At 45.4% G+C, this 22,297-nt stretch overlaps 1 protein-coding gene across 10 annotated transcripts in view; it reads right to left on the bottom strand.

The window, feature by feature from the left end:
• Pias2 (protein inhibitor of activated STAT 2) overlaps positions 1-7,381 on the bottom strand; it is a 70,322-nt gene extending 62,941 nt beyond the window's left edge. For 5 of the 10 annotated variants that reach the window (XM_021214242.2, XM_029546742.1, XM_029546740.1 and 2 more), the window contains exon 1: positions 6,681-6,938. In XM_021214242.2, coding sequence (XP_021069901.1) covers positions 6,681-6,683 — 3 coding nt within the window. In that variant the 5' untranslated portion in view covers positions 6,684-6,938. Of the gene's footprint in view, positions 1-5,519; positions 5,605-6,680; positions 6,939-7,181 lie in introns of those variants that run through there. The other 5 variants (XM_021214241.1, XM_021214243.1, XM_029546744.1 and 2 more) reach the window with 4 other exon arrangements.
• Positions 7,382-22,297: the final 14,916 nt, after the last annotated feature.

Raw genomic sequence — 22,297 nt, 5'->3', positions numbered from 1 at the left:
AAAAAAAAAACAAAAAAAACCCCAGAAGACTCCTGGTTGGTGTAACAGATGAAACACTTGGATCTTCTAGGCAGAAAATTACCTGTTACAGAATTACTTTAGCCTCTTAATGTCAAAGAACCACCTCTAGTTTCTACTCCCCACAGTCCATGCTTCCATCAAACATAGGGCATGAAGTATGCTAAGCAAAAAAATCCACATAGCAATGAGTTACGCAGCAACCAGCCAAGCTAACTGATTTCAAAGTATGATGCCACAAACTTTCCAGGTCCTAGTTTACCCACAACAATGATACACATCCAAAGTTTCATATGTATCTTCATTCTTTCTATAAGGTACACAGAAATCTAGTTCTCAATCCATGACAGAAAGGCAATGAATACAGGAGGGATGTCCTTTTAAGAAAAATAAAAATAAATAGGATTGTCACTACAAACAGATCTCCCATCCACTGCTGTGTAGAGAATGAATTGTCTACATTGAACTGCTGCAAAAATTTAAAAATGACTGCCACCAGAAACCCAACACTAGAACTATGTAACAAGGAAGGAAAAACAAGGGCAGAAAAAAAGTAGTAGTGAATGGTTGAATAAATTAAATTGACTCAAGAAACCCAACTGTTCTATCTCCATGACTTCACCCAGCACTTAGCTCCTTAAGAGATTATTTTAAGGAGAAAAATCATAGTGGTAAATAATGATAGACCTACTGTTGATCTTTGTGGTAGTTTGAATGCAAATGTCCCCCAGAGTATAATGTCTAAATATCTGGCTCCCAGTTGGTGAACTGTTTGAGAAGGATTAGAAGGATTAGGATCCTTAAGTGTGTGGCTGGGGGTAGGTTTTGAGATTTCAAAAGCCTAGGCCAGGCCGGCGCCTCTTCCTGTTGGCTCAGTGGTTCTCAACCTGGGACTCAAAAGACCTGAGGCTTAAAAATTGGGATATTTAAGATCCATAACAATAGCAAAATTAGTAATAAAGTAACTCTAAAAATAATCTTGTGGTTGGGGGGGTCACCACAACATGAAGAACTGTGTAATGGGTCACGACACTACTTACAATGGAGAGCCACCACCTTAGCTACTGCTCTAACCTATGCCTGTTTGCTTCCCACAGTAATGATGATGAACTAACCTTCTCAAACTGTAAGCAAGCTCTCAATTAAAAGTTTTCTTTTATAAGAGTTGCCTTGGTCATGGTGGTTCTTCAGAGCAATAGAACAGAAGCTAAAACAATCTTGTACCAAGTTAATTCACATATAGCTAGTTAATTCACAAACTAGTCAGTCAGTCATCTCTTCAATTATAACAAAGATGTTATACTTGAGCATCTACGAAACCAAATCGTTTCCCTGGCCCTTGACAACTCCTTATACCAGCCACACTATAACCACCTTTGATGACACAGGCCACCTTCATCCTTCTCAAAGGGTTCCCCCTTTCCTTTCCTTCAACCCATTAGAATGTCTTCCAAATCAAGTTTGTACCATGATTCCAATACCCTGGAATTGGACAGTCCAGTGGATTCTGACCAAAGCTCTAGACTCATCATATTCTTTCAGAACAATGGAAGAAACCTAAGCTGGTAATCTACTAGTCACTTGGGACTGAAAGGTAAAACAAAGAACAGCCATAGTATGTGGTCACACAGTGGCTGTGACTTGCTCACATAGTCTTGAAAAAAGAAAAACCTTATTTAGCAACCCTTTAAGGTTCTACAGGTGCCTTTTTGTCTTAGGGATTCCATTGTTGTGAAGAGCCACTATCACCAAGGCAACTCTTATAAAGGATATTGGAACTGGCTTACAGCTTCAAAGGTTCAGTCCATTATCATCATGGTGGAAAGCACGGAAGCATCCAGGCAGACGTAGTACTAGAGGAGCCAAGAGTTCCACATCTTGATCTGAAGGCAGCCAGAGAAGACTATATTCCATACTGGTCAGAGTCTGATCATAGGAAACGTCAAAGCCCACCTCCACAGTGATACACTTCCTCCAATAAGACCACACCTATTCCACCAGTACCATACCTAAGTGCGCCTGCCATTCCTTATTCAAACAAATGAATCTATTTAAACCACCACATTCCACTCCCTACCCCCTCCCCATAGGCTTGTAACCACATCATAATGCAAAATGCATTTAGTTCAACTTTGAAAGTCCTCATAGTCTCTCTCAGTCTCAACAAGGTTTAAGAGTTCGAAGTCTCTTTGGAGATTTATGCAATCTCTTAACTGTAACCCCCTATAAAATAAAAATAAAAAAAGGAGATCCCATACTTCCAACATATCACAGGCTATACATTACTGTTCCTAAACAAATACTGAAGGAAAGCAAGACTGAAAACCAGCTGGGCAGACTCCAAACTCTGTATCTCCATGTCTGATGTCAAAATGCTCTTCAGATCTCCAGCTCCTTTCAGCTTTGTTCATTTCAATACACTTCTTTCTTTTGGGCTGGTTCCACTGTCTGTTAGCAGCTTTCCTTGACAAGTGTCCCACGATTCTGGCATCTCCAACATCTGGAGGTATCAAAGGCGATCCAGGCTTTACTTTCTCAGCTTCACACAATGGCTTCTCTGGGCCTCCATGAAAGGACACCCCTGCCACACACCTGGTCTCAGCAACTTTCCTTAATTGCAGAAAGAGGTTTCTTGACTCTAAAGCCAGAATTACGTGAAAGAAACTGCCAAGTTCTGCTGCTTGCTGAGCCTGAAATACAGGCCTCTATTCAATTACATCTTCACCAACTTTGTGTTTTCCATGATTTCCTTTGTTGCCTATGCGTGACTGTTCGAGAACTTGCTCTATAGTTCAGGCTGGCCTTGAACTCAGAAATCTGAATGCCTGTCTCTTAAGTGCTGGGATTAAAGGTGTGTGCGATCACACATGGGCCTGAGCTTTTCTTCAATTCCTTTTCATTATAGATTTTAATAAGCATGGCTACTAAGCCTCAAGATCTGAATTAAAGCTTGTGTCATTTCACCTCATGATCCTTATCAAAACCCTGGGTGGGTCTTCCAAGCTCAAGATCAGGTATGCTTGATTTCTGGATTGTAGTTCATTCCAGATATAGCCAAACTGACACTGAAAATAGTCAACACAATCTACCCACCAACTTAACATATAATCTTATCTCCTTATACACAAATGAAAATAACCAAGTCATCATATTGCTTACACGATGTTATCCCTCATACGACTGCAAACACGGTGTAAATTTACAGTAGGTGGGATTTGGCCCCTTGGAAAACATTCTTTTCACAAGATGTAAATTTAGCTGGGTGGGATTTTGCCTGAGGTCACCACTCCCTAATTCCAACTAAAATCTTGTGTTTATCCCCTTGAACACAAAATTTAGTTCCATTCCACTTCCTGACACCCCTTTAATCCTTGAACCATACATTTTGTATCTTTCTTTCTCAGCTTGCTATGTTTGATCAAAATGTTCTTCATGAGAGGTAATCACAGACCTGGGCTTAGTGGCAAACACTTTTAATCCCAGCACCCATGAGGCAGAGGCAGGAAGATCTCTGTGAGAGTGAGGCCAGCCTGGTCTACAAAACAAGTCCAGGACAGCCAGGGCTGGTTATACTGAGAAACCCTATCTCAGAAAACCAAAAAAAAAAAAAAAAAAAAAACAAAAAACTGGTTTGTTTTTTGTTTTTTAATAAGAAAAAGACCAGGCATGAGGCTGTTTTGAGATTTTCTTTGCCAATGAAATTAATCTAAATCTCTTCACCTTAGCCTCAGCCAAACTTCAGACAAGGGTAAAAAGCTGTCACANCAGGAAGATCTCTGTGAGAGTGAGGCCAGCCTGGTCTACAAAACAAGTCCAGGACAGCCAGGGCTGGTTATACTGAGAAACCCTATCTCAGAAAAAAAAAAAAAAAAAAAAAAAAAAAAGGAAGAGTAGGGGTGGGGGAGGGGGGAAACTATAGTACAGAGTCTATATTAGGCTGTTTTGAGATTTTCTTTGCCAATGAAATTAATCTAAATCTCTTCACCTTAGCCTCAGCCAAACTTCAGACAAGGGTAAAAAGCTGTCACACTCTAAACCAAAATATCACAAGAACAATCTTTAGGCAACATACTAAAATTCTTCTCCTCTGAAACTTCTTGAGCCAGGCCCCCACAATTCAAAATCACCCGCCGTACCAACGTCTTCCATATGTCTCTTTGTATGACCCATTAAGCCCCCACTTAAAGCATTCCACTGTTTTCTTAATCCAAAATTTCAAAATCCACATTTCTCTAAACAAAAATGGTCAGGCCTATCCTAGCAGTACCCCAATCCCTGGTACCAACTTCTACCTTCTTCTGTCTTAGTTAGGGTTTCACTGATGAGATGAGACACCATGACCAAGACAACTCTTACAAAGGAAAACAATTAATTGGGACTGGGGTTTAGTCCATTATCATCATGGTGGGAAGCAAGGCAGAGTCCAGGCAGACGTGGTGCCTGGAGGAGCAACATCATCTGGATCTGAAGGCAGCCAAGAGGAGCCTGTGTTTCACACTGGCAAGAGCCTGAGCATAGGAGACCTCAAAGCCCACCCCAACAATGACACACTTCCTCCAAAAAGGTCACACCTATTCCAACAAGGCCACACATCCTAACAGTGCCATTCCCTATAGGCCAAGCATTCAAACACATGAATCTATGGGGGCCATATCTATTCAAACCACTTATAAAATGACACCTCCCTTCCCCCACTCCAAGCCTAAAAAGTGAAAGAACATGATAGCTAAAATGAGAGGATGATCTTCCTCCAAAGTGAACAGACAGCACCAGCCACACGCTGACTAAAGCTACACTGATCCTCAACAGCTTAAACTACAGTACCCGAATCAGTCTACCATTTCTTCCACTGCCAAGATAACCAGAAAGCTAATGTCCATAATTTTTTTCTGATTCTATAATGTAATTAACTGTCCCTATGATCATCTGAATATAGTCTGTAACAGAAACCACCATTCTGAGTGTCCTGGATATTTCTTTCCCTTCTCTTTCTTTCTGATTATAGTTTTTGGGTTTTGTTGTTTTTGGTTTGGTTTGCTTGTTTGTTTTGGGGGGTTTGGGGGGAGGGGCTGTTTTTTTCCACTCTTACAATACAAAAGGATGGTATTTATCATTTAATTTATCCCATATAGAAAAATTAGGAATCCCACCTAGTTCCGAGGGCACCTGAACAATGAAATCTAACATGAACTCAAGATTCTAAAATCAGATAACTAGTGTTTAAGATTTTAGCATTTCTCCTCTAAAAGGATAATATAGGTGAAAGTTTATGTGCGTTCGTTGTCTTCATAGAATTAGGAGAATACAATGTATATGTCAAGTATGTGAAGTATGTCTGGCATGTAACTTCTGGCATGTATTCGGTGATATTAAAATGAGTATGTACCACCATCACTTTCTGCACTGCGGACTGGGATAAAGTTCTTTAAATACAAGCTAACATGGGTCTGCCCTAAGCAAAACAGAGGCTAATTCTTCCAGCATGTACAACGCCTTCCTACCTTTCCTCTGGAAACTCCGAGGTCAAGTCTCTGCTGGTCACTTACTGCGACTGGGGAAGCCAACAACATGATCTTTTACCAAGTACAAGGAGAGGCCAGACCAAGGTGATTTAGAGATGAGAAAATGAAGCTTGCCACAAAACAAAACAGAGACATTAGAAAGGGACTGCTTCCAAGGTCCTGGTTCCACTTCAGTCTGAATACTGATGTGCTTTTTCCCACCCTTTATGATTAAGGTTAATTCTTCCCTTTAACCAGTGACATTTCTAAGTCTAATACAAGCCTAGAAAGGTTTTCACTAACCAAATGTTAAAAAAAAAAAAAAAAAAAAAAAAAAAAGCTACATCTCCTTTCGAGAGGAAATATACATCTGTTAATGTGCAAAATGTTAAGGTCATACTACAGGTAAAAATTCCTCCAGTGTTCAATTTACTGTACTGAGTGAGGCTCAGGCCCGACTGTCTCAGGAGCTTCACTAAACACTTAGGACGGATATGGTTCAAATGCCCTTGTCAGTCATGCTACCTGTATAAACTGATAAGGGATACAACATGGGAGACAACATGCATCCATATAAGCTTTACTGGGAAAAACTCAATCTTTCCTGAAACAGGAGGAGAAATGGAAGGCCCTGTGCGAGCTTTCACGCTCACTCTTTTGTTAGCTGTCCGGCCAGCCAACATCCTTTTCCCACCAACAATAACAGTCTCACAAAGCAGAGCCAGATTAAAGTAACCCAAACACCAAACAAGTCTAAGTTACCCCAACTGGCTGAAAGTTAGTTCATTTAACTTCAAATCTATATTTCTGTCTCCACTTTAAAACACACAAACACACACAGACACACAGACACACACACACACACACACACAGAGTCAGGGTTTCTATCTGTAAACATCCCACATATGTCGTCAGTAACTCGGCCTTCACTGCAGCTCGCCATACCTGGCTTAGTTTGGGATAAGGTTTCTGTGAAGATTATCTAATGGAGAAAAAAAATAAATTCTTTTTCCTTGAAACCCCCAAGAGCCTCTCCGTTAGAGCCCGACTACAAAGGCACCAACGATAAAGTTATGACCTTGTTCTCGTGCTAGCCAACAGTTGCTCCTCAAGAGCACCAACTACACACACATGACAACACGGCCTCGGAAGCTTCCTTACCATGGTTACAAACCAAGTCTCTGGGTAGGAGGCCGACTACGGGAGGCGGCGTTCCCAAAAGAGCGCGCTTCTCCCCACGCCGAGGGAGAAAGCACGGGTGGGAGGAAAGGGCCTCATCTCGTGACAGACCTGCCCAGACCCCAGCGGGGCACAGGGAGCTCCCTAAACGCAACTTCACGCTCCGAAGGCGGGCGGTCACAGCGTGCCCCGGGGTCGCCACCGCTCAGGCGACCGCCGCGGGCTGCCCCGTGCCCAGCCGACTCGAGCCGCCGGCCCCGCCGGGTGCCCGGGCCATCCGCCCGCCCAACCGCCCTGGCCCTCGCCGTCCCTCCCCGCGCGGCGCCCGACCGGACGGCTCCGCCAACCGGCCGCACGCCCGGGCGGCGACGGCGACGGCGACGGCGGCGGCGGCGGCGGCGGCGCCGCGCTGCTCCCGCCTCCCCTCCCCCCGCCCTGCGGCCTCCGCTCGCCCCCCCCCCCCCCCGCCCCCGCGACGCTCACCCTCAACTCCTCGAAATCCGCCATTTTCTCCCGCCCGCGGGCGCCTCAGCCGTCGCCGCTCCTCCGCCCGCTGCCGCCAACGACACCGCCGCCGTCTCCTGCAACATCCTGCACTGGGCGCCGCTCTAGACGCCGCGGCCGCCGCCGCCGCCGCGCCACCACCTCCACCACCTCCACCGGGCCCCTCACGTGACCCGCGCGGGAGTCCCGCCCCCGGCGCGCGCTGGCCCCGCCCCTCGCGGCGCCCCCAACCCAACGCGCGCGGTCTTCCGCCCGAGCGCGCCCCCCCACCCACGCGCTTCCGGTTGGTGGCCTGTCCCTGCCGAGCGCGGTCCTGCTCACCGCTTCCTGTCCCCCCCCCCCACACACACACCCTGCTCCCTGTTCCCCGTGCCAGGAGAGCGGGCAGCTCCCGAGGCTCGGACCGGAACTGTGGCCTTCTCCCGGGACTTGGAGGACGGCTGAGGAAGTGGCCGAGAGAAGAGAGTTGACAGGACTCACGGACACACTCGAGAAGCGTCTCACAGTGCTCTACTCAAGGTGGCAGAGAAGAGAGGAAGCAGCCTCCGTGCATGCCCAGAGTGGCTGTGGTAGGATTAGCCAAGCAAGGGTGATGTGGAAAGCGTGGTTCCAAATTAATGGTGATCGCGGATAAGAATCGTTTCGTGTTTCTGTTGTGGAGACAGGGAGGGCATCACTGTGTAACCCAGGCTTACTTGGAACTCTCGTGGAGCAGTTTCGAACTCAAGAGATTCACCTTCTTGAGTCTCTCGAGAGCAGAGAATAAGGGTGTGTACCACCACAAGACCTTTTAATTGACATCTTAACTTTTTCACCTTGGCTGATAATTTTTCCTGACCTTGAAGGGAATGTCAATGGCCTGGACAGCAAAGTTGAAAGAATTGTGGGTAAGGCGAGGAGAAAAGTGAAGTAAGAGCGAGCACCGCAGAGAACTCTGATGAAAAAAAGTCAGGAAATCCTGATAGCTGAAGAAAGAAAGTGAAGAGATGAAAGATAGAAGAATGATTGCTGATATTCCCAGTCTCGGTGAAAGAAGAAAGGAGAAATAAACCGGATACTTGGACTTGGGAGGTCGAAGCAGGAGGATGAGGGATTGTTATGCAGCCAGGTGGAGGCCAGCCTGGAGTACAGTGTGAGAATGAAAAACAAAACAAAACATAATGACAGACATAATGCAGATTCAGACTGGCTGGTCACACACAGTTCAGATTTCACTGATAAGACTGACAGAAACCGTTTAAAATTGCTACTACCACTACCGAAGGCTTCTTTCCAGTTACAGTCATTCTGAGAACATTGCACTTGTATGAGTTTTAAAGTGTTATTCTGTGGGCAAAGAATTCCTACTCTATACCTCCATTAGTTCTCCTCAGCATACAAGGATCTTTCTTCAAACATACTAATTCAAATGCCTTGATTTGGTTAGACCATAGTCCAGTGGTAAGCTCTGGGCTAGACTCTTAGTCCCTGGCCTCCATCCCCAACATAGAAAAACAACAACAAAAAAAAAACCTAACCTCTAAACTGCTTCTCCTTAAACTCTTACCCAAGAGCTAACGGAAGTAAGGTATACATGTGTAATAAATAATTGAACTTTAATGAGTGGAATGTGGACAGCTGACTCCAGGTTTAAAAATAAAACACTGTGCCTTTAATCCCAGCACTCGGGAGGCACAGACAGGCAGATTTCTGAGTTCGAGGCCAGCCTGGTCTATCTACAAAGTGAGTTCCAGGACAACAAGGGCTATACAGAGAAACCCTGTCTTGAATGAATAAATAAATAATAAAAACTGTTTCTTGTTTTAAACATTTATTCATTTATTATATGTAAGTACACTGTAGCTGTCTTCAGACACTCCAGAAGAGGGAGTCAGATCTTGTTATGGATGGTTATGAGCCACCATGTGGTTGCTGGAATTTGAACTCCGGACCTTTGGAAGAGCAGTCCGGTGCTCTTACCCACTGAGCCATCTCACCAGCCCATAAAAACTGTTTCTTAGTCATTGTGCCATTTCTTAGTCACAGTGGTTGTATTGCTGTGAAGAGACACTTTGACCAAGACAACTATTATAAAAGAAAACATTTAATTGGGACCTTGCTTACAGTTTGAGCAGTTTAGTCCAGTTATGGGGGTGGGAGCAAGGGCGTATGCAGTCAGGTGCGGGAGCAGTAGCTGAGAGCTAAAACCTGATAAAGGAACTGTGGGCTTGGCATGGGCTCTTGAAACCTCAAAGCCTACCCGCACTGACACACTTCCTCTAAGAAGGCCACTCCTAATCCTTCTAATCCTTTCAAATGATATCACTAGTAGTGAGTAAGCACTCATAGAAAAGCCCACGGGAATCACCCAAACCATCACACTCTCTTCACTGGCCTCCACAGTCCCCATACTCTCTCAGTCTCAAAGCTCCTTAAAAATCCAAAGTTCTAAGTATCTTCTGAAAGTCAAGGCTTCTCTTATTGGAAACCCCTGTAAAGTCAAAATCAGATCACCCACTTCCAATATACAGTGGCACAGGATACCCATCACCACTCCAAAGCGAGGAAAAAGCACAGTGAGGGAAGACTGGACCAAAGCAAAACCAGAAATCCAACAAACTCCAAGTTCTGCATCTCCATGTCTGATGTCAAAGTGCTCTTCAGATCTCCATCTCCTTTCAGCTTCTTTGACTATAACATGGCTCTCTCTTGGGCTGGTTCCCACCCTCTTAGCAGCTCTGCTTGGCAGGTGTCCCACCCTCTGGCATCTTCAATATTTTGGGGCCTCCAACACACTCCAGGCTTCACTTTCAAAGCTTCACACAACGGCCTCTCTGGACCTCCATATAGGGACACCCCTGACTTATGCCTGGTGTCAGTCAGCATCCATCCTTAGCCTTGGATGGAGATTCCTCAAGCCCCTTCCTGCTTCCTCAGCTCTAAAGTCATGACCACATTGCAGAACTTCGAAGTTCTGTGATTGTTGCAGCTGGAGCTCGGTCCCTTCCTATTACATTTTCACCAGCTCTCTGTTGTTGGTTTCCTTTACTACTTAAACTTTTCTCTTATTCCTTCTCACAAGTTGGAAGGTTAGCTGGGCAAGGTCTTGCTCTGAGGTTAAAACTTTTTTATTTCATTTAGCATCAGACTTTTGTCTATTTTAACTTTTTATCCATTATACTTCCTGGTGCTCCTTTTCTTCCCAAACTACATTTGTATGTCTTTGTTCAGCTTGTTCCTTTTCATCATTATAGATCTGCATGAGAATAATTATTACACTCGGGAGGCAGAGGCAGGCGAATTTCTGAGTTTGAGACCAGCCTGGTCTACAAAGAGTTCCAGGACAGCCAGGGCTATACAGAGAAACCCTGTCTTGGAAAGAAAGAAAGAAAAAAAAAGAATAATTACTAATAACTACAGGACACATAGTTAATACTATGCTGTCTTGAAATCTTTTCTGCCAAAGCTGTTAATCCAAAACCCAGTTTAGCGGCAGCCAGATTTTTAAGGACAAGGACAAAAAGCAGCCACTTTTTTATTTTTTATTTATTTATTTATTTATATAATCAAGAATGCTCTCTAGGCCACTTGCTAATAATATTCTCCCCCTCTGAAACCTCTTGAACTGGGCAGGTCATAATCTACATTTCTCTCAGAACCACCACTGTCTTCCATGTTCCTTCTAGAATGGCCCATTAGGCCCCACTTAAACCACTCAACTTCTTTCCTAATCTAAAGTCCCAAAGTCCACACTCTACCAACTAGCAACACATTTTGGCCTGTCACAGCAATACTTCAGTCCCAGTACTTCTGTCTTAGTCAGTGGGGTATTGCTGTGGAGACACCATAGCCAAGGCAACAACTCTAAGAGAGCATTTGAGTGGGGCCTTGCTTACACTTTTGAACATTTAGTACATGATCATGGCAGGTAGTCTGGTGGCATGCAGGCAGTGCTGGAGCAATAGTGGAGAGCTACATCCTGATCACAGGCTGAGAGACCAAGGGCTTGAAACCTCAAATTGTGGGGTGGTGAACTGTGCACACAGCCTGGTCTCCAGTGTAGCACAAGGCTAGAACCCCGGAGACCTGGTAGGTGGTGACTTCTGCCTTCATGGGACAGTAGGAGTTCAGCCACGCCTCCTGAGCCCCTGGCTCCTGTCGCAGCTAAGGCCCCCCACAGACACCTGCAGAGAGGTGTGTGGCCATCAGTCACATAGGCAATGCCCCAGGCTTCTGGTATTCTGACTGGACTCCACTCCCAGTTACCTGGCAACAGCCAGATATGCTCCTCCCCACTATTACCTGGCAACAGCAAGGTAGCCCAGACCACTATAAAAGGAGCTGCTTGCCCCCTCCTCACCCTCTTACCTCTTATTCTCTTGCTCTTACTTTGGCCTCTCACGCTCCTTCAACCCCTCTCTTCCTCCCTCTCTCCACCTCTCTCTCCTTGTGGCCATGCTTCTCTACTCTCTCCCTTTCTCTGCCTTTCTACAATAAACACCTTAAAACCATGGACTGCCTCTTCTCATCAGGATCCCCCATGCTGGAGCAATGAAACAGATTTCCCTCTAACAAGCTGCGTGTCTAACCTCCCACCAGGAAACTTCCCTGTGCTCCTGCCACGACCACCAAGCCAAGCAGCCCGAGCTAGCCAGAATCTCTCCTCCCCACGACGTAACCACCCAGAGCTCTCTCCTGCCTTTTTCCTTCAGCCCCAGCCAGAGTCCGCCCAAGGGTACCAACTTTGTTCTCAGCTCATCGCAACAAACAAGGCGTCTGGGATGTCCTCCGTGCAGCCCAGGGACCCCAGAACCAGCTCTTCTGCAATGCCCAGTGGTCTGTGACGCCGAGATTCGGAGCCCGACTCCGGCAGTTCCACAGGGACCCCAAACTTTGCCCTTTCCTCACATCCAGAGCGGGATCCCACAGCTTCTCAAAGTCCAGTGCCCGCCTGGCTGTTCCATGGGATCCACTGCACAGTCAGACTTCCCACGTCCTGCCTCGCCTTGCCCAGCAACCCTAGCTCCAAGAAGACCCCCACACACTCCCAGTGACACTTCTCCCAACAAAATCACACCTCTTAATTCTTTCGAATGGTGCAATTCCCTCCTGGCCTTCAACTCAAGAGATCCACCTGCCTCCTCCTGCTCTGTGCTGGGATTAAAGCCATGAACAACCACTGCCTGGCAAATTTTTTGTCTTTTGTTTTTTGTTTGTTTGTTTGTTTGTTTGTTTGTTTTTCGAGACAGGGATTCTCTGTGTAGCCTTGGCTGTCCTGGAACTCACTCTGTAGACCAGGCTAGCCTTGAACTCAGAAATCCGCCTGCCTCTGCCTCCCGAGTGCTGGGATTAAAGGCCTGCGCCACCAAGCCCGGCGCAAATATTTGTTCTTAATAAGGCATAAATCATCTTCCTATTTTGTTACTTTCCTTCTATGCCTCTTTTACATACCTTAAATGCATTCACTTGCAAATTTCTTCCTTTCCTCTGATTTATAAATACCATAAAAGGGGTAGGTTAAAGCCTGTGGGAAGGGCGGTCTGCAGTATCCCCACTCCTGTGGGAGAAGCCAGAGGGCGGTTTTAGGGCGGGATGAGATGGGCCCTCCAGACCTCAGGCCCTTCCTTGAACGTCTGTTTCCCAGTTGGCAGTACAGTCTGAGAAGTATGTCATGGGGGGTTGGTAGGGGTGTGTGGGGTGTGGTCATTAGCTTTGGAAAGACAAATACCATTCCTAGGTTGTTGCTTTTTGTTTCCTATTTGAGGTTTGAGCCCTCAGAGCTCAGCTCCAGCTGCTGTGCTTCCCAGCTGTGAGAGTGATGGATTCTTTTGTTCTTGTTGTTTTTTAGGTTTTTTTTTCGAGACAGGGTTTCTCTGTGTAGCCCTGGCTGTCCTGGGGAGGCAGAGGCAGAGGCAGGTGGATTTCTGAGTTGGAGGCCAGCCTGGTTTATAGAGTGAGTTCCAGGACAGTCAGGGCTAAACAGAGAAACCCTGTCTTGAAAAACCAAAAAAAAAAAAAAAAAGAAGAAGAAGAAAAAGAAGATTGTGAATTAAAAACCTGGTCTATAGAGTGAGTTCCAGTAGACCAGTAGACCACTGCATTGTACCAACTCACAAGCTAATAGTGTCCTCAGATGGTATCTAAGGCCCACAGCAGAGGTTTCACTGCTTGGCTGAAACTTGTTACCTGATGTTTCCACCACTGTATTTGAAAAATAGATGCAGGCAAAATATTCATAGACATAATGTTGAGGCTTGCCCAGCTAGCATAGCTGTAGCCATTTTGTTCCATGCCTGCCAGTTATTGCGTATTGTTGACAGAAATTAAGTTGGACTCAGAGCAGGCCCATGCTGACCACGTGCCTCTTATGTTCTGGGGTTTGTTAATCTTAAGAAATCCCACAACCATCATTTCCACTTAGGACAAATAAGAATTTGGGATCTGTCCTGAACAAATAAATACAGCCCTCACCTATAGAACTCATCGATACACAAGTGCACTAGGCAATATACAGTAGAATATATACTTCATTACTGTTGATAACAATGATAACAAACTCATGAAACAAGTGAATGGCTCTGTAGAATGCAGGGGATTTCTGAAACGCACACTATTTATAAAACAAGAAAATGAATAAGCCAGAACTGTATGGAAGAGTGCAAAATTGGGCTGGGTATAATGGTGGATGTCTCTAATTCTAGGACTTGGAAGGCTAAGGCAAGAGGATCACTGCAAATTCAAAGCTAGCCTGGTGTATATGTGATTTCCAGGCCAACTGGGACAACATAGTGACACCTTGTCTCAAAAGGAAGGAGGGGAGGCAGGAAGAAATTAAGTTATTTGGAAGAGTTCCCAACTATTTATGCAAAAATTTTTTTAAAATTACAAATTCTGTACATCCATGCCCATATCCATATGTGATAGAATTTCAGCAGCAGCATACATTATGAAAGATAATTATTGAAAGTGGAGAAGTAACTAAGAAAAAGGGGATAAGATCTGTAAGACGATGTGTAACATGTGGAATAATATGTATTATATATTGTGGAGTATACATACACACACACAAATTTGTGTGCATTTTTAAAAGCAGGGTCTCACACTAGCTGGCCTGGAACTATGTTGACTAGGTTGGCCTTGAACTCACAAAGGCCCACATGCCTCTACCTGTGTGTGTGTGTGTTTAAATGTTGAACTTCATTTTGATTGATGTTGTATGATGCGGCTGGCCACATAACACAGCATACAAGTAGAGGTTAGAGGACAACTTATGGGTATAGATTTCCCCCTTCTACCATGTGATGCTTTGAATGAATGAATGATCAGTGCTCCTCATTACTTATGATATTTGAATATTTGGTCACCGGAGGCTTAGGAAGTGTGGTCTCACTGGAGGAAGTACGTCATGGGGCGGGCTATAGACTTGTGCTTTTTTTTTTTTTTGAGACAGGGTCCTGAAACTCACTTTGTAGACCAGGCTGGCCTCCAACTCAGAAATCCACCTGCCTCTGCCTCCCGAGGGCTGGGATTAAAGGCTTGCGCCACCATGCCCGGCTATATATTTTGCTTCATGCTTGTAGTTCACTGTGAGCCCTGGCTTCTGCTTCAGCTGCTGCCTCAGTTACTTTCTTTTGTTGTAACCAAGTATCATGATCAAGGTAACTTGGCAAAAAAAAAAAAAAAAAAAAAAAGAGTGCATTTGGGGCTTACAGTTTCAGAGAGTGAGTCCATGACTGCTACAGCCAGGAGCATGGTAGCAGGCAGGTAGGCATGGAGCTAGAGCACAAGCACAAGCACAAGAAACCCTGTCTCGAAAAAACAAAACAAAACAAAGCAAAAGATGAAATAAACCCTTTCCTCCCTAAATTGCAAAAGCCATAGTGTTTTATAAAGCAAAACAATATAAACCCTAACATGCTTTTTGGAGACAGAATCTCATTACGTACCCTTGGCTGGACTAGGGTCTTCTGCAAGTGCAGCATGTTCTCTGACCCACTGAGCCATCTCTCTAGGCCAACTTACAGATGCTTCCTTTTCTTTCCTTTTGTTTTTGTTTTTGTTTTTGTTCTATCGAAACAGCGTTTTGCCGTATAGTCCTGGCTATCCTGGAACTCACTCTGTAGACCAGGCTGGCCTCAAACTCAGAAATCTGCCTGCCTCTGCCTCCCAAGTCCTGGGATTAAAGGCGTGTGCCACCACTGCCTGGCTAGATGCTTTTTTTTTTTTTTAAAGTTGTCCTTGTTTGTTTGTTTTATGTTTATTTGAGAGTCTCACTATGTGCATCAGACTGGCCAAGAACTTGCTTTATACAGCAGGTTGGCCTCCAATTTACAGAGATCTACCCGCCTTTGCCTTCTGAATGCCAGGACTAACCATGTGCACTACCATGTCTGTCTCTTACCTTGTTTTATTATTATTTTTTTTTATTTTGCGTGTGTGTGTGTGTGTGTGTGTGTGTGTGTGTGTGTGTGTGACTGGATGCCCAGCAAGTGAATGCAGAAGCCCAGAGGAAGATATCAGATGACCTGGAACTGGAGTTACAGGTGGTTGGGAACCAACATATGGAAGTTGGGGACTGAACCAGGATCATCTGCAAGAGCTGTAAGCACTTAACTTTTGGGCTATCTCTCCAGCCTCTCCTACCATCCTTCCTCTGTTTCAGTGGAGAATTTCACTGTGTAGCCCAAGCTGGCCTCAAGACAGACGATTTTCCTACTTCTGTCTCCCAAGTTCTGGGTTTATAGACATGAGCTACCATGCCCACTCTTCTCCTTGTTCTCTACATTGTTCCAGTAAAATCACTCCCAATAACCAGAATAATATTCTATCAGGAACTCACACCCAACATGCCCTTGTTTAGAACTAAATCAGTGTGTGTGTGTTGGGGGAGGCTGGGCTGCACACCTCTAATCCCAGCACTCGGGAGGCAGAGGCAGGCAGAGCTCTGAGTTAGAGGCCAGCCTGGTCTACAGAGTTAGTGCCAGGACACCCAGGGCTACACAGAGAAATACAGTCATTGGGGGTGGGGGAGAGAGAAAGAAAAACCCTACAGCAGTCTGAAACAGAGAATCTAATTCGCACCACAGTCCTCAAGCTCAGAAATTCATTGTCCTTTTCACCCCATGAGTGTATTTATCTCCTTACACTGCTTTATTTTCTTTATGGAATTAACTGCTCTCTTAAATCATATTAATTTGTGGATTATAGGTATAATAATCCTAGCATCTGTTCCCTACTAGAAAGTAAGTTCCATGAAGACAGACTTTGTCCAAGTCTCTTTGCCAAAAACATTGATTTATAACAAGTGTGAAACAGTTTTTTTTTTTTCTAAATGAATGGATAGATGCTTTTATTTTCACTTAAAAGTGGGGAAGGCATAAGGCAAGGCTTCCATCCTGAGCTCAAAACAGATGTGGGGAGGGAGAGAAGTGGGAGGGAGGAAGGTCGCTGCGGTAGTCAATATGGTACAATCAATCAGGAAGGCTCAAACTGTGGAGCACACCAGCTTAGTGGCCGAGGCCCACCGACAGCTCTGTGCGGGGCATTTCCAAGCATCAGAGCCTGATACATTTAGGGTTAGGGTGGTTCTTCCTCTCATAGACTCTACGGACCGATTTCTATCATGAGATCATACACACATATGGGAGAAGAGCCCATCTGTCAGTCAGGGGAGAAATATTTTAGTCTTCTGAGTTCGGGAAGAGCCTTTGAAGTGAGTCACACTGATGGCAGGGACACTTCTGAGTGAAAGGGACAGCTGTTGAAGCTGCTCTTGGTCACAGCCCTTTTTGAATTGTGTCGTTCAATGCTTTCTGGGATAGTGATCCAAATAACCACGCATCCACTCCCTCCAGTAACATATACTCCTTTCCTTTTTTTTTTTTTTAAAGTCTGAGGACAACTTTATTAGTGGTTAAAAGAAAAACTTTTAGGTCAGGCAAGCAGCCCAGAGGAGGGAGTCAGAGAAGAGAAAAACAAAAACAAAAAAACCAAAAAACAAACAAAAAAACTACACAGTTTGAATTAAGCTGTCATGGGGGCCAGCAACATGGTAGACAAACACACGTGGCACTGAGGGGGGAGAGTTTTTGAGACAGAGAAATCCAGCGTATTAGGGAAAGCAGACATGATTTAAAGAAGAAAAAAAAAAAGCAGTTTGAGCGGGGTGGCTCCAGCCTCTAGTCCCAGCACTGGGGAGGCAGGGGCAGGTGGGCCTCTATGAATTCAAGCCAGGCCAGGCTATGTAGTGAGTTTTAGGCCAGCCAGTCAAAGCTACAAAGTGAGACTTTGTCTCAGAAACAAACAAAAACAGAGAAGGGGAAGGAGAAGAGAGGGGAGGGGAAGAGAAGAGAGGGGACGGGAAGATGTGCTCTTCTGAGTCAGAACTTCTGAGTCAGGACTTGGAAATGCGGGCAGACAAAGCAGAGAGCAGGAAAATCTGTTTTATTTATCCTTTGTTGGTTCATTTGGTTTGGCTTTGTGTTTTCAAGACAGGGTTTCTCTGGGTAACCTTGGCTGTCCTGAAACTCACTCTGTAGACCAGGCTGGCTTTGAACTCACAGACCCCACTTGCCTCTGGCACCTTGGAGCACCAGGATCAAAGTCGCGCACCACCATGCCCAGCAACTGTTTTTCTTACAATTTAGTAGAGGCTGGCCTTGAATTTAAGATCCTCCTGCCTCAGCCTCTCTCCAGTGGTGCTAAGATTACAGATTAAGAGCCACTGTGCCTGGCCAGCTGTCCCTGCTTTTTTTGATGATGGGATTGAACCCAGGGCTAGTACACGCTACTCCTGATCTCATTCTTCTGAGATTCATCCCAGGTCGGTTTTAAAGCTGATACAGCAAAGGTTATTTGTTTTGCTGATGAATCATTCTAAATAATAATAATAATAATAATGATGATGATAATAATAATAATAAATTTTTGGAGGCAAGGTCTCTCTATGAAGTAGTCCTGGCTAACTGGAATTTATTACGTAGACCAGGCTGGCCTTGAACTCACAGAGCTCTGCCTGCCCTTATTTCTTGAGTGCCAGGATTAAGGGTATATACCACCATGCCCACCCGAAGTGAATGTTTAGTTTGGTTGCTGCTGTTTTTTGAAACAGTTTCACTATATAACCTCGGCTGGCCTGGAACTAGCTAGGTCAGCTAGGATGGTCTGAGCCACAGAGAGCCACCAGCCTCTGCCTCCCGAGTGCTGGGATTAACAGCATGCACCAGCAGCACACCTGGCCCCAAACCAATCTTCCATGAAACTGGGCTCTTGCCTGGTCCCATTTAATCCCTGAACAGCCGCACATTTTACATAGGAAAATCAGTGCCCGTATGCTTCCTAGCGCTTCCTAGGGCAGTGACAGGCAAGAGTCCAGCCTTACCCTGCATCGCTTGGGACAGGACTTCTGAAGCTTTGGGGTCCAGGAGTCACCCCCACAAACCACATGAACACCAATCTCAGTCAGACAGGGATGAATTATTGAACGCATACCCTATGACTGATCGATAAGGGCTGTAGCTCACAATTTCGGGCTGAGGCTATGACCCTGAACATTTTTCTATGTCAGCTTATAAAAGCTAAAACTGCAAAGACCACAATAAGCTCATAAGCTGCCCAGTGGTCAGCCCTGACTCAAGTCATTTTAGACATAAATTTATATTGGCCTTTAATTTGATGGGACCTACATGAAGATTATAGTTATGGAATTTAAAATTATCAAGCCTCATACCATATAGAACATAAGAGGGTATGTGGTCAGCATGACTCCGCTCTGAGTCTAGTTATTTTTCTGTGTCAATGACTAGCAGGAGTATTACATCAACAGTATGAAATATTTGGTTGGCATGGAACAAAATGGCTACAGCTGTGCTAGGAGGGCAGGCCTCAACATTACTGATAGGTTTTTATCCTCTGATATAAGCCAATTCAAACTGAATTAAAGCCATGCAGACCCAGAGACAGAGAAGCAGGTGTGTGTGTGTGTGTGTGTGTGTGTGTGTGTGTGTGTGTGTGTGTGTGTGTGTGAGAGAGAGAGAGAGAGAGAGAGAGAGAGAGANGTGTGTGTGTGTGTGTGTGTGTGTGTGTGTGTGTGTGTGTGTGTGTGTGAGAGAGAGAGAGAGAGAGAGAGAGAGAGAGAATGAGAATGTGCGAACAGAGCAAATGTCTGGACTATATAGTAAAGAGCCCAAGGAAAGTTCAAGGTAAAGGGCTGGGTATGCCCTCAGGGAGGGACTGAGGGATGCTGGGAGAACCTGGAGGCCAGGTTCATCGGTATGTTAAACAGGCACCTCAGCCTTTCCTCCAGGGTCTGATTCTTCTGTGGTTTAGGGTATGTAAGGAAATGGCACAGGGAAGTAAGGTATGTTGGAGCATGTCTGAGAGCCCAGCTCTTGAGAGGTGGAGGAGGGAGGATTGGATTACGTAGCAAGTCTGAGGCTGGGGTTGGCTGCATAAGAATGTTTAAAAAGAAAAGAAAAAGAAAGAGAAGGAAGGAAGGAAAAGAGAAGGATGGGGAAGGACAAGGAGAAGGAAGAAAACGCAGTAATGTCAAACCAGCAAACCAGCAAGTAAATTTCACTTCATGGATCAGACCTACAATCCTCCCCACAGTCCTCCACATCCACAGCAGTGAGCAGAGAGAGAGGTACATCAACAGAGAGCGACTGACAGATGGCAGTTTTGAAAGCTGTTTTTCGCACCATAAAGACCAGTTTTTAATAACTTTTGCTTAGAGATAGCTTGCATGCAGTGATCTGCCACAAGGCCTCCCTGTGGACAGGTGCAGTTCCTGTCCACTCTGAAAACACTGTCTTCCTTCTTTCCTCTGGAAGACCTGATTCAGAAGTGTGACATAATCAAATCTGGCTCCCACAGAGTCCCGAGTGGCTCCAGAGAGGAGGACATACAAGTAGAGAGTTTTATGTATGTAATGTTTCGTCTGAATGTGTGTCCATCATATGCATATAGTACCCACAGAGGTCAGAAGAGGGTGTCAGGTTCCCCAGGAACTGGAGTTAGAGACACTTGTGTGCCACCCACCACATAACTTGGTATGCACGTGAACACGTGCATAAAGTTAAAATAATAAAATCCTTTTTAAAAATGCCCTTGCATCAGATCTCATTACAGGTGGTTGTGAGCCACCACGTGGTTGCTGGGATTTGAACTCAGGACCTTCAGAAGAGCAGTCAGTGCTCTTAACTGCTGAGCCATCTCTCCAGTCCCTAAATATTCCTTTTTTTTTTTCTTTTTTTTAACATGAAGGTTTTAAGCGTTGGAGAGTGGATGACAAAATAAATGAATAAACAAACAAACAAATAAGGAAGGATATGACTGTTCCTAGTTATGCTGGAGGAGGAGAAAATTTACTACAGGTGTGTGGGAGAGCATAACAAAGAGTCAGAGACATCTAGGAGATCGGATCAAGCTGAGCTGGGCCATGTGGGGAGGGGGGAGGAGAGGGGGAGGGAAAGGGAGTGGAACCAGGTACAGCAGCCAAGAAAGGAAAAGCTAAAAGGGGGCCGATAATCGAAATGTCTTGGGCATATAGAGAAGAACCTCTGTGAGATAAGCAGCCCGGCCCCTAGGCTGGAGAATTCAGGGTAGAGGGTGAGGTATGCTGGCCATACCCTGTAATAGGTCGGGACTGAGGGATGCTGGGAGAACCTGGAGGCCAGGTCTGCTTTGATATGTTAAGCCACAAGCTCCAGATTTGAATCTTAGCCCAGAGATGGCTCAGTGGTTCAAAGCACTGGCTGCTCTCTCGGATGACCGGGCTTCTAGTCTGTGCATCCACATGGAGGTCAGCAACCATCCATAACTTCATTTCCAAGGGATCTGAGACCCTCTTGTGGCCTCTTTTTTACACGTGTAGTGCAAAGATACACATGTGGGCACAACACCCACACACGTAAAATAAATCACAAGGTTGGTTGTTATGGTGGCAAATCCGCTGTGCAAACTATTGTGCTCAACCAATTCTCCTGCCTCAGCCTTCCGGATAGCCAGGAGAGCTTTCTTATATAACAGGGGAATTCTTAATTTTTTTCTGTATTACTGGCTTAGTAAGTAATACAAAGATATTTTATGCAATTATATTTATCTTTATGGATTCTTTCATTTCCCCCTGTCTCCTATGATTCAGGTCTAGGGGCAGTATTGTTACCAGTGGCCATTTGGCAAATATGTCACAGAGACAAGGGAAGGAGGACAGGTTTCTTTTGGCTCCCAGTATCAGCCCATCAAGGCGGGGAAAGCACCAGGGAGGTTCTGGCCACGGATGGTAGGATGGATATGTGAGGCAGCAGACTGGAAATGAGAACAGAGGCCAGAAGCATGATTGGAGATAGGCTTCACAGGCTTGGCCTGGGTCACCGGATCCACCAGGAGCCCCAACCTCTCAAAGCCTCTGCAGCCTTTAAACCATGCTGCAAGTTGGGCACAGGAGCCCAACACTGGGGCTGTGTCTGCCATCCACTTCCAATTCAGGCCCTGACAGGCTTGCCTGAAGATGCTTTGGTTGTTACAACTTGAGGGCAGGGGGTGCTGGCACCTAGTGGACAAAGGAGAAGGGAAATTTCTCTGTGCACTGGACAGCCCACAGCAAAGAAAAATGGGTGGGATCCGGGACTCAGCAGCAATGAGACTGAGAGACTCTACCCAAACCTAACGAGTCCAGCTCAGAAACCTTCCTGAGAGCAAAGTGTGTGATTCCTAAGTGCAATCCCCGCACTTCCGAGTCAGAGACACAACAGGAGTCGTGTGGCGAGTTCAAGGTCAGCCTGAGCTACATGGTGACACCCTGCCTCAATATAGTGAGGACTGAGGATGAAGTGTGGTAGCAGCTCATTGCTAGCATGTGCAAGGCCCTCAGATATCTATCGCTACCAAATTCAAACAAAACTTCCCCGAAGGAAAGGCTACGATTCATTCTCCTGCCTCCACTTCTTTTTTCTAAAGTAGGCCCTAGTTAAAATACAGTAAATAGATGTACTTAAATGTATGTAAAATACATTTTAGCATGGACTGAGATAAGACTGGTGTGCTGAGCCTGGCGTGGTGGTGCACACCTTTAATCCCAGCACTCAGGAGGCAGAGGCAGGCGGATTTCTGAGTTC

Source organism: Mus pahari, chromosome 15 (assembly GCF_900095145.1).
Source record: "Mus pahari chromosome 15, PAHARI_EIJ_v1.1, whole genome shotgun sequence".
In the NCBI taxonomy this organism is placed as follows: domain Eukaryota; kingdom Metazoa; phylum Chordata; class Mammalia; order Rodentia; family Muridae; genus Mus; species Mus pahari.
Note: the sequence above shows the minus strand (reverse complement) of the source record. Positions and strands in the feature narration are given on the sequence as shown.